General features: G+C 42.6%; 1 protein-coding gene across 1 annotated transcript; it reads right to left on the reverse strand.

Annotated features, from left to right (window-relative positions):
• Nucleotides 1–4,195: 4,195 nt before the first annotated feature.
• T265_09439 (hypothetical protein) lies at nt 4,196–12,614 on the reverse strand (the record flags this gene model as incomplete). Its single annotated transcript, XM_009175506.1, has 2 exons — nt 4,196–5,654; nt 10,025–12,614. 2 exons carry the CDS (start codon nt 12,520–12,522, stop codon nt 4,415–4,417), a joined length of 3,738 nt encoding a protein of 1,245 aa, XP_009173770.1.
• Nucleotides 12,615–12,619: the final 5 nt, after the last annotated feature.

Raw genomic sequence — 12,619 nt, forward strand, 5'->3', positions numbered from 1 at the left:
TGACAGATCTGCATGCAGTTGTGCCATTTACAAATCAGTTCCTAATTCTACTTTTTGATACGATCAAACAGGTCATGGGGATCTCATTATCTCCTCTAAAGAGTATTCAACTGTCGTTGGCTTGTATGCTGAACTGGGCATTTTGATTGCAAACGTTTCATCACCAGTCGAGTTAACATCACCAGTGCGTGGTGGGGGAGCGTAGTGGTGCGTAGCGGTGGGTTAGTGGGTGGGTGGCACAACCACTCACTCTTACAGCTTTGGAGGAGCCCTTCCTTTTCACACCTACTCAGTAAATCAAGGCACCATTAATTCACTTGTCTCACCAAATGATTGCGAACTTATTCTATCTGCATTTTGTCATGTTTACGTTCAGTGTACACTGCACTCAGTGGAAGCCACCGGGTAGAGGTAGGTGTTATGTGAGAACTGTAGACTTTTCCACCCCTCCCCCAAACATAGCCAATCCAAGCAAGTCCAGTCGTCCCAACTATCGTCTACATGGGAAAACTACCGATGCAGTAGACCGTGAGGTGCAAATCGGTCTAACTCGACCCTCCTGTACACCCACTGGCAAACTGAAACCTCGTTTGTTCTTGACCTGTTAACCAGGCGCCAGGCGCAGCGTGAAGACACGTGCACTTCAAAGAATACAGAAGACTGTCGAGGATTATAATATTTTTGAGTGGCCCTAACGACAAGGGTCTGAAAAACATCAGGCAAATTAATCTTTTTCGGTAGCCTACTTATATTTTGAAAGTAGTGGGATTTTAACTGTCTACCATCAGTCTCAGCAGCGCCAACCTTTATGAACTGACGCAGGAACACTCCGCTTCATGCTAGAGATAGTAATCACTGAGCGCCGATCAAGTAACCTCAGTGTAGACCTCCTTCACCATACCGCTGGGACTGACAGCTTGCAAATCCTCACTCCCAACTTCTTCATAAAGGCAACTACCCACAAAGTTGATGAAAACTCTTTGACCTAACTTTGTCATACGCACTTGCGAACTGGGCAGGGGTAAACGAAAACATAAATTTCTGTTTTTTTTCGAGGACTAGTTCCTATTTTGTTTAAAGCGTCAATCCATTGGCCGATCTATTTTTCTTCACATGGCATTAATCAGTACATACAGTTAATTCAGTTGAGTCCCGGGTAAGCGTTTTCCTAATTTGAAAATTAGTGTTGACCTCTTAATACGCCCAATGCGATATTTGATGCAAAATCAGGGTCCACGTGTATTGGATGAGACCCAAAAAGAGAACGATTGGTATTTGAGCTCCAAAATATTGTCTTATCAAGGAAACAATTTCAACATCTTGTCAGCTAAAGCAAAGGTTGGTCTTTGTTGTGCATGTGCAGTTGAAGAAGAATATGGGATTCAATCGAGTCTCCAGTTAACACCGTTTTCTTCGCGAATATGTGCTCACCTCCACCTAAAATTAATTTAAAATTCAAAAGACAAACTTTTCACAACGCACCTAATTCTTCTTTGCATGGTAGCACACAACTGGTCGTTTATTCTTCATAGCATAGTGAATACTGCCTCCGTGTAGTTTCGGAGGACAGAAGATGCACCTTACGGGAGAACGGCGCAATAAGGCCACACTGTTCTGATTAGTGGTTCCTTCTAGCGAGATTTTTATTCGCCAGATAAACACACTGCAGAGAATTGCTCCAGAATTCTAGTCGAATTTATACATCCAGGTAAATTAACGAACTACTAGGTACGGTCAACATGTTGAAGACACTTGCGGATCAGTTCTTTGTAAACATCAACTCATTGAAGAAATTTTAACTTTCATCTGAGATTACTTCATTTAAGTTAAACCAACCTATGCTGAACACCGATAGACACTGTGTAGCCGTGTCATCCGTATCGGGATTTGTCAGCGGTGCGTGCATAAAAAGACTTCAGGGAGTCTCCAATCTGTAACCGCCCTGCTAGGTATGTGGACACTTGATTGTCCGGCCACGACAGGCAGATCGGTAGAGTGATTACCACAAACTCAGACAGGGTATAGAGACACATCCCTCAACAACATCACGTGGTCGCGCGCGGATTAGTTTATAGAGTGGTGGCTTTTCATATGGGAATTTCATTTGTCATGTGACTTATTCTTTATGTTTGAACTTAGCAGGATGATCCAAGGCACCGCACAGACACCAAGCGAGACGCAACTCACCTGTCTATCTGAATCATAATGACTTACCCGGATGATACAGCGAAAGAGGCCACATCATTGATCATGGCTTTGTTTGCTAAGTTCATGGTACCCTTCGCACAACTACATGCGAACAGGCCTTCAAATCTGCATTGTCGTAACAAGTCCAAACAGTTGTCACATCATCTTTTCGGCTCCAATACCCTCAAACACAGCAAAAGAACTGTGTGGAGCAGCTAATCTCATTCATTTAAACAACCAAATGCCGTCGTATTCGGATGCATTTGATCGAAGTATGGCACACCTCTTGTGAACCAATTTGATACATGCATAAAGGCCATATGAGTGGTGTAAAGATATGTACCAGTCGCTCCCGGAACACCTCCAATTGTTCAATTTGAGAAGAAGTGATGACGTAGTTGTTCTGAGCTTACAAAACCCGTACTTCTGATTGCTTTTGCTAGTGTCTAGGATATCAAAAAGCAAGCAGCCTGTATGTGTCATGATATAATGGGCGTGGTGGATTGCACCAGTCTTCATAATTCTAACAAATTATGGAGAAAAAACTGTTAACAATGCTCCACTGTAAGCCGCCAACAGCCCCTTGCGTTGTAGGTGCAAATTTGTAGGAATTAAGCCTTTCAATCGGTGACCTTTTGGGTAACAGTGTGCAGACTATTACTACGGAATTCTCAAAGAAATATCGCAAGGCGACCCTTTGAAATTGAGGCTACATACGTCTCCGGTGTCTAACATTAACTCAGTCTTGTATTGAGCTTGGGACATTGGTCACGACCGTTACATATAGCTGCAAGGTTCTGCGAACTATTCAACCGTTCGTGACAGAGCTACATACGCAGTAGTAAATACTGCTCAGTTGCCATCGTGCCCCTTGGAAATGCATTTTTATTTGATACAGTAAGAGTTTCTGTGGAATACAGCGCTTTCCTCTTCATTGTTTCCAAAATGTTGAAATGCTGGGAAGCCCATGAAGTAACTGATATATTGTTTCGAAGAGGGCTATGCTGTAAATGTGTTGTGTAAAGCCAAAAGGCAAACGATCTCCAGTGTCTGCTTGCTACTGAATGCCTTTTAGCAAACTCTATATCTTTTTCACTCGGCGAACGTCCATGATCCCTCATAAATTACTGTTATTGAGAATTTCTTTAGCAAAATCGGAAGCATTACAAAGGACCTCTTCATAGATTTCTCCCTGTTGCGCTTCTCGATCTAAGTTATTACTTCAGCGAATTATCAACACACGCATTTTTTCCAATTTTCATTGTGTGGGTAAGTAGAAGTATAGTGTAGCGTCTTGGGATTTCTAACAAGGATACGTGACTGAACTTAACATCAGAGTAGTCGGCCTGTTCGTTTTCGTTAGAGGGAAACCTTACGAATCTTTTGGTTCTTAACATAAACCTGGTGACTTTATTTTCTTCTACTAAATGCAGAAAAGATTGTTCCTTCTAGGAAACCAATCCAGTTGAAAAAGGTCATCGATAGTTGCTCTGGGCAATTACTGTTATTGAGAATTTCTTTAGCAAAATCGGAAGCATTACAAAGGACCTCTTCATAGATTTCTCCCTGTTGCGCTTCTCGATCTAAGTTAGTACTTCAGCGAATTATCAACACACGCATTTTTTCCAATTTTCATTGTGTGGGTAAGTAGAAGTATAGTGTAGCGTCTTGGGATTTCTAACAAGGATACGTGACTGAACTTAACATCAGAGTAGTCGGCCTGTTCGTTTTCGCTAGAGGGAAACTTACAAATCTTTTGGTTCTTAACATAAACCTGGTGACTTTATTTTCTTCTACTAAATGCAGAAAAGATTGTTCCTTCTAGGAAACCAATCCAGTTGAAAAAGGTCATCGATAGTTTGCGCTGGGCATTACCGTTCTGTTTCTATGTGTTCCTTGATATCTTTGAGGGATTTCCAGCAAGCCGCTTACCAATCGGCAAGCAAATTGCGTGACCGACAATTTACCAGAAATTGGGCCATCTTACTGATGAATAGCGCATTAAGTGGGAAAAGCTTTATTCCGCATAGTAACATTGTATGAACCTTGGAGAAAAGCTTGACGAAACACTTGAGAAATACAAAAGGTTCATACACTTAAAAGGCAAAGTTCATCGCATGCCATCATGCACAAAGTAAAAGTACATTGTGCTATTAATTCCCTGGAGTCTTCGGTTTTCATGTGCTCATAGCGATAATACAGTTAACAAGATATATGCAGATTGCTACTATCCCCTTTGCAATTGTTTAGGAGAAATAGAGTCAGAAGACGGCGGATTCCCACCTGAATGATATCGCTGTCGGCTGGTTGCATAGGGACGTCTGTGGATTTGTCGGCGGTGAACTGTGTATGTTGCATTGGACGTCTCTTCTATTTCAACTTGGTTGTAAGACCTACTTCTTTCCGTTTCAGGTAGCTGCGGTGAAAAGTCTAATGTTGCGAAAGCCTCTGAATTCGGCGGTTGTTGAGGATAAACCTCCTCTGACCGAGCTTGATTCAAAGCTAGTAACCTTTGTTGCACATCTTCTGTTGTCTCGGTTGTTTGCGCTGATGTATAGGCAACAAGATTGACCTGGGTAGACAAAAGAACAGCATTTGGTTCCTGATAAGGTACAGAATGTGTGATAATCCATTTGCTGGGGTCTGGTTCTTCGACAAGTCTGAGCCAGCCTGCATGTCTTGCAGTCAAGAAGGAGCACCATTTGGTGGGAATGAAAGCACTGAGAGGCCATTGCCCAGTTGGATCAGAATCGCTTAGCAATGGTCTTGCTGGCCAATCCGCAGCAACATCCCCTGTTTCCCAGTTGAACAAACCAAACCGCTCGGCTTCCATTGGAGACATCCATGCACTGGGTTCTCCACCCGGACAGAGCTGCGTCAAAAAGAACACTCGGCAGCTAGCCGGTTCTTCTTCTTCTGTGGAAGATGTATCAGCTGAGGTCTCAACATCCACAACTTCAATCATTTGTCTACCAACGCCCTCTTCGATAGTTAGCCATGTGTTAGTCATTGTATCTAAAAATCGGATCTCGTTTCCAGTGACCTCTAGGATACCAACGTCTCTGGCTGCTTCTGGTTCCAATGTGTCACCCCTTGCGGTATCAACGATGCTGACCAGACGGACTTTGCGCCAGTTGAAGCAGGTACGTTCAATGAGTAATAGTTCAGAAACTGCGTGCTCGTGGCCTCTTCGAGAACTCATTGGAGTGCTTGCAAGTCGTATACGCCCCAGCTGGTAGGCAGCAGCAAGGGACATTGTTTCACCTGTAGCCGGATTTATGTATTCGTTTCTGTCGCCCAAGCTTATCCAACCCCGTCGAAGAGCAGTGGCAACTGGAGCAAACAATCCTGTTGTTGGGCTAGCTACTTCACGTATATTGTTCCAGCTTGCTTCAGGAAAACCGCTTCGAGCCTCAAATAGTTCGTACTGTATTATGCGTTGTCTTAGCTGAACGATCATCAACGATCTGTGAGAACAAGTTAGAGAGAATAGGTGGTGGCTTAGACAACAATATAATAAATAAAAAATTAGTAGAATATGGTGTTAGATGAATAGTGGCCAACGGAGATTACGTTGTCACATTTTTCCCACAAACAGGCCCGCAAAACGGATATTGTGCGTACACCTGTTTAGATAAAAAGTGTGTTAAATCCCATTTGGACATTTATCTTTACTGAAAGCAAAAATAATAATTTGGGATGGTGGATGCTTGGGAAGACATTATCAACGATAATGTCTATGGCCCACTTAAGTTAAAGCGTAGGACATAAATGCAGATTTACATAAGAGAATAATTGTAGATAAATAAGTTCATAAAATGCTATTATTTGGACATTAAAAAACCAGCTTTTTACGTAGGACTTCAATATCCTATGAGCAAACATTGTGTCGATAGCCAGCCGTCATTCTCTTGGTGTGCATGGTATCCTCGAGTTTTACTTTGTCCACAGAGTTGCTTTAAACAACAGCAATGAGGTTACATGTAAACAGCACCGCTCATGCGAAAACAGTCATACCATCAATCAGTAATTCGTCAACATCGTTGCTTCTGTGCAGAGAACAGTTAAAGGGACTCATGCAAAATCCTACTTCTTCATATTGGTCTCTCTAAAAAGGTGAAACTGTAAAGCGGGAAGTGTTTGAGCGTAAACATGGGCTGTTTTAAACAAAAAGAAACTTCCGGGTGCTTCTTTAGCGGCTGAAATGTTGAATGTGGGAGGTGATGCTGAATATTCATTCGTAGCTCATTTATTGACTGTTGTGTAGTACCACGTTCACTGACCAGCTGAGAGATGCTAATTATCCATTTTTAGATCACGTCACTGAAATATGTCTGGATAGCCAAGCTCTTTTTTCCATTCAGATGATAATGTGTTTTTCTACATTAATTGAATACTAAAACAAATTGTATGTGTAAAAACCAGGCACAGTTTTACACTATCTGACTTTATCGTTCGTATCATTTGACTCTAGCCTGGAGACAGTCCAGTATCAGAAAGTAGCGGTTCTGTTTGTCGAGAAGGAAAGCTTATGTATCGTTATATTTCAGCGGTTTTTTATTCCATTTATTATCTTGGATCTCCCTGAGTCACAAATATTGCACTTGATGGTTTCTTCTTTTCCTCTCCTGCTCAAATTGCCTCCTCTGAAGGACAATGAGTATACCATTCCAAATGATTGTATTACGACCACTCGAACTTCATGAAATTCCACTGTTGGACATCATGTTCCCTGATGGTAGGAAATGCGCTGTTATCCTCTGAGATATTTTTTGGTCTCTTACGTCCCCTTTTAGCTGGTACATCACAATTTTTATGGCGCCAGACACAGACCAAATGCACAATTAAATAAATTCGTGGGCGCGAATTAGGAACAGAGGATAAAAATGGTACGTCGGTCAATGAGTCACGGAGTAAATTGTATTTTGTCACATGACAGCAGCAATACTATTATATCGGAGCACAATTTCTCCTAGACATAGGGCTATGGATAGCATATTCGATTTATGATGGCCTGTGTGACTATATAATCGAAAGCTGTTTTCAGAAGATACTTGTACGATTTTTGAACTTGCATCGGTACCATAACCATCCTAGTCCCATGACTAAGTTTGATTGTGACAACATCCATTTTACGCCGTGACTCACTGACCTGCGCCACCGCCCCCTCTTCTACACCTGTGCACGTGATTTAGGCCTATTCTCATATAGAGTTGCCAGTTTGTAGTCAAGCTCTGTCCCCCACCTTTGTTCTTATTATGACATCCAAGGGTATCTACAGTCGATTGATTTCGCAACGTTTATATAAAGGGCCCACAGTGATCAGTTCTCCTATATAGTCGAAGTTTGATATGACCAGCCGTAGAAATAGGACATTTTTAATTGGAATATCGTTAAGTTCTAGTCCCAACTTATATGCAGTCTGAAAATATTCATGGTGACAGTTCCTAAAGACCATTGTTTTTCGAAGATCTTTTTATCTACAGTTAACGGTTAATCACTGGTGACTTTCTCTAACTGTATCTTGGTCCAAAACCAACATTTTATTTTCAGATATTTTAAAAAGAATGTCCCTCAAACGAAGATTCCGTCGTCAAGTTTTATAGCATCTTGCTACGAAAAAGTGCTCAGACATACTTCCCCAATAGGGTATTCATATAATCCTTTCAACTTTTCCATCATTGTTCGCCTGACTGACGCAGGGGTGGACGGGTGTATGAAAAACATAAAGACACACATTTTGATTTCACCAGTCACCTGAGCTTTTTGACTTCAACTTGAATCTTTTGCAATACGACCGTATGTCATGTGGATGTGAATAACTCCGGTGTTACCTGAATTCTCGAATACCATTATTGTCTTTACTGCCCACACAGTTTGGTCAGCGTACGAATATGCTCAGCGAGGCTTCGTTCCAAAGCAATATCTTCAAAAGTGCTTTTTACTCACTTATGATGAGTATGCTACGTCCAGTCTAGCCGGTGGTACTGGTTTGATACGAGCGATAGCCTATACACATTCACTCTTCCTCCGGCCCTTCATCAGTCTAAATCGAATAAATTGACTTGACCGTCTCTCTAGAAGTACGGTGTTCAACACTCTCTCATCTATCAATTATTGGGTAACCTATGTGGGGTTACAAAAACAAGCAATCTTAGGACTTTTTGAATTCAGAAGCAATCCATCTAGTGGAAAAATTACTTTCAGATGGTAGGCGCGTGTGTGTAACTTTGTTCGTTATTTGACTTACACAGTGAACACATATCAGGCTCACTGCCAACTCCCGCCGTACCTACAAGACATACACAGAGCATCAATTGGTGTTTATATTTAATGTTGCAGGTTGTGACTTGCTCACTTTGCCTCACGATATTTAAATCCGCACAATCAACAATGAAAGTGTAAAAAGGATTCAGAGTTTAGGATAGTTGTAGAATGTTAGACTTGCGTAGATTATTGGTAGACGCTTGACATTACGCCTGCTTCTAAATGCTTGTGATTTCCTTGCAGAATATTCTACCGGTGACTACATCCTCAATCGGCTTACACCATGAGATTTCCTTTTCAACTACCAAGCTACGAGTTAAACCAAACTTTAAAGTTTTATTTGCTTGTCAGCTGGACTGAACATAAGGTGTCCATCTAACAACCATATACCTGAAGTCTTATTTACTACCCACCAGCGCATTTTTCACGGCAGCTGACGACTTTCTCTTATTCCTGCCCACTTGAAACTAGAATGATTTGAACTACCTCTGCTCAGTATACCGAATCACGCGTTATCTAAGCAAACTCTTATTAAGAAAACCCAGTATACGTTTCCAATGAGGATCCTGTAGGAACCTTAACTTGTGTGATTATAACGAGGGTCATTGCGCATGTTTAGTTTCGAAATCGCAAATCAGCTTCATCAGAATCTGGTCGCCCTAAGTCATCCACCCAGTTCGTCTAACCCATCTGCGCCTAACAGCTTCAGTAATGAACTGAACGTCACTTTTGATATAAGAACACGTAAAATGGAGTCAGACATATTGAATCAAGCTGCTCCACTCAGACGTACGAGATGTAGAATCGGGTTATCTTACCATACTCAGCCATATCCCGATTGTGCGTAATCTTGAATATGCCCTATCCAGAATGAAAACCTTCATATCTGTTATCCAAACGGGCACCGAATTTATACAGTCATTAATAAACCAAATGCACGAATCTTTAACATGCTTGTATTTGAGTGTTTCTGTGTGGACGATATCCAAAATCTGCCGTCACTTCTGGTGTGCTGAGGGGGTACACTGTACATTTAATCCCAATAAAACCTCTAGAGGAACCCCAGAACTATCTTGAGGGTCTTAAAATCTTCAAAAATTATAATCTCAAACAATGAAATTTTGTAATGTGGTATATTTGATTGTTCTAACGATAAATCTTTAGAGCAGGTCAGTCACTGTTCGGATACATTTTCACTTTTTTTCAAATCATTCATCAGAAAATAGGTTTCAAAATTTAATGGGGCCGTAAGAGAATTAAGAATATCAAAGGGGCCCTTGGTGCTCTACGCACACCTTGGAAATTAGGACTTCAAGAGGACGTTTCCTTGTTGGACTTGCTAACTATTTCATACCCATAAGGGTTGTAACTGAAGGGAAGTTTGCTCAAGTCCAATTCATTTTCCTTAAAACCACGTGATGAAGCTGCTAAGTCATCTACTGAGTTATTCAATTATTAAGTAATTCAGTGAGTCATCTACTGGTGCCACTTTTCTTTGGAAGTTCGAAAAATATTAAACATTAGGGCATTACACAAAAAATTATTGTGTGCAACGAAGTCTGAAACTTACGTTGGGGATTCCCTGCTATCCTGGCTGCTAGTGAATGACAGACGCCGCACCAAATTTTCTTCTTCACCATAGTCCGTCCTCCTTGTTTTCAAAAGAGCTTGGCTTGGTTTGGGCACGTCGGTCCACCTTATCGGCTCCCTTCCTGCAACTGTACCTAATAAGCTAGTCTGACATCCAATAGTAATCATTATTTTCGGACTCTCACGGCCCTGTGTGGCCCAGATATCAGTTCTTCTGTCAGTACCGCCCATTCCTACATCCCCGGAAAGACCACAGCTATCATAATCCCTCTGTCTGCTTGCAGCTATACCAGCTAAAATGACAGCATACAGGTCCGGATCAGCCCATCCAAAATCAGACGAGCTTTTCAGAGCTGAAAGGTTTATTGGATCGGTCTGATTTCCCCGTGCTCTTGTCCACACGGCTTGTGATGGTGGCCGTGTATCTAGCGTCGTGAAAGGTTCAGCATCAGCATTCTGCAGATCAGCCTGGATTCCAAGTTCACAGACAACAAGTTCTGTATCGTCTGTAACTTCCTCAGTTATCTGTACCTTACTAACGATCCGCTTACGATTCCGTTCTGTGACTTCTTCAGTTATGTCTTGCAATTCTTTCTCGTCATATCTCCCATCATCGGTTATCTCAGTCTCTGAATCCAATTGCGTGAAAGTTTCAGCGACTTCATCTCTGAGCAGACGGCGTTCATAAGTCTCAAAGGATTCATACGGAACTTCATGTATTGAGGAAAACCTCAAAAAACTCTCCGCCTCAGTTTGTGTAGCAGCAGGACATACAAGTGGTGCCGTATGGGACTGCTGTTCGCAAATTTGCCCAAGCCTATTGCGAATGAGGTAATTTTCGTAAGTATTTGCAGTGCTTTCCGGTGAGCCTGATCGGTATTCTGGAGAGTCAAGATTTAAGTCAGATATGGTTATTGGACTTTCGACTTGTACACCAATATCCGCCAAACATCTCGGCTGTTCCTTTTTAAAGCACGCCTTGTCTTTTAATAATCCATGACGCTGACGGGCAGTATAAAATTGTTGGTTTGTGGAAAGTGTACGAAAAGTTTCCAGAACTTCCAAAAAGTCTGAGTGTGTGATAGGTTCTTGAATTCCAATGTTACAACGAGCCTGCAACCCCACTTCCGCAACGAGACCAGAATGCAGTTTGGAGAGGTATAAGGCACTGTCTTCCGGCCCCCAGTCCTCTGCTGAACAAGCAACCTCACAAGTTCTTTCAGCACGCAACCCGGCATGGTAAGCATCAAAATTAAAGTATCGCAACAAAGTGGATCTCATCATAGACAATTCGTCGGAAGAAAGGTGCTCGAACCAGAACATCGACGCAACAGGATGAGGAATAGACGGCGTGACCTGAACTGAAAAATCGGAAACTAGAATCGGCTCCCGCGCGGGAGCATAATAATGTTCAACCATGAGTTCCCTGAAATCGGTAACGCTTACACTTTGCAAAAGCAAGGAAGAGAACGCCGGCAAATCGTCCGTACAACAAGAAACAGAGCACAGATCTCGTAACGAAGAGCCAGAGATATCGAGCGACATCGTAGGGGCCGTTTGCGAAAATGCATCCCACTGTTCAGGGAAGAATGAAAATTGTGAAGCGAAATTACGGCAGCGAGAAGCCGGGGGCGATTCAACAACACGGTGATCGGGAAACGCAGATGCACTCGCGAGATCACCGGCAAGAAAATCATCACCGAAATCGAAAATATGGGCACAAAAACAATCAACACAAGCTGCAGGGACAACAGAAGAACGAGAATCGAAGCGGCGAACCAAAAGATGAGAGGAATCAATAATCAGCGGAGCTGAAAACGTGGTTTCCACCATTTTGTTAACATGCCTTCGAATAAACAAACACGAGTAATCCCTCCCATCAAAAGGCAAAACGGCAGCACCAACGCCAAAACGGGATTCCGCCACTCCAGCCTGCTCCGCCTCACCCAACAAATCCTCGTCCGTCCGTTCCTCGCGTCTGCGCACAATCTCACTCACCCGCTGAACTGAAAAATCGGAAACTAGAATCGGCTCCCGCGCGGGAGCATAATAATGTTCAACCATGAGTTCCCTGAAATCGGTAACGCTTACACTTTGCAAAAGCAAGGAAGAGAACGCCGGCAAATCGTCCGTACAACAAGAAACAGAGCACAGATCTCGTAACGAAGAGCCAGAGATATCGAGCGACATCGTAGGGGCCGTTTGCGAAAATGCATCCCACTGTTCAGGGAAGAATGAAAATTGTGAAGCGAAATTACGGTAGCGAGAAGCCGGGGGCGATTCAACAACACGGTGATCGGGAAACGCAGATGCACTCGCGAGATCACCGGCAAGAAAATCATCACTGAAATCGAAAATATGGGCACAAAAACAATCAACACAAGCTGCAGGGACAACAGAAGAACGAGAATCGAAGCGGCGAACCAAAAGATGAGAGGAATCAATAATCAGCGGAGCTGAAAACGTGGTTTCCACCATATTGTTAACATGCCTTCGAATAAACAAACACGAGTAATCCCTCCCATCAAAAGGCAAAACGGCAGCACCAACACCAAAAGAGGATTCCGACACTCCA

Source organism: Opisthorchis viverrini, assembly GCF_000715545.1.
Source record: "Opisthorchis viverrini unplaced genomic scaffold opera_v5_274, whole genome shotgun sequence".
Lineage (NCBI taxonomy): Eukaryota > Metazoa > Platyhelminthes > Trematoda > Opisthorchiida > Opisthorchiidae > Opisthorchis > Opisthorchis viverrini.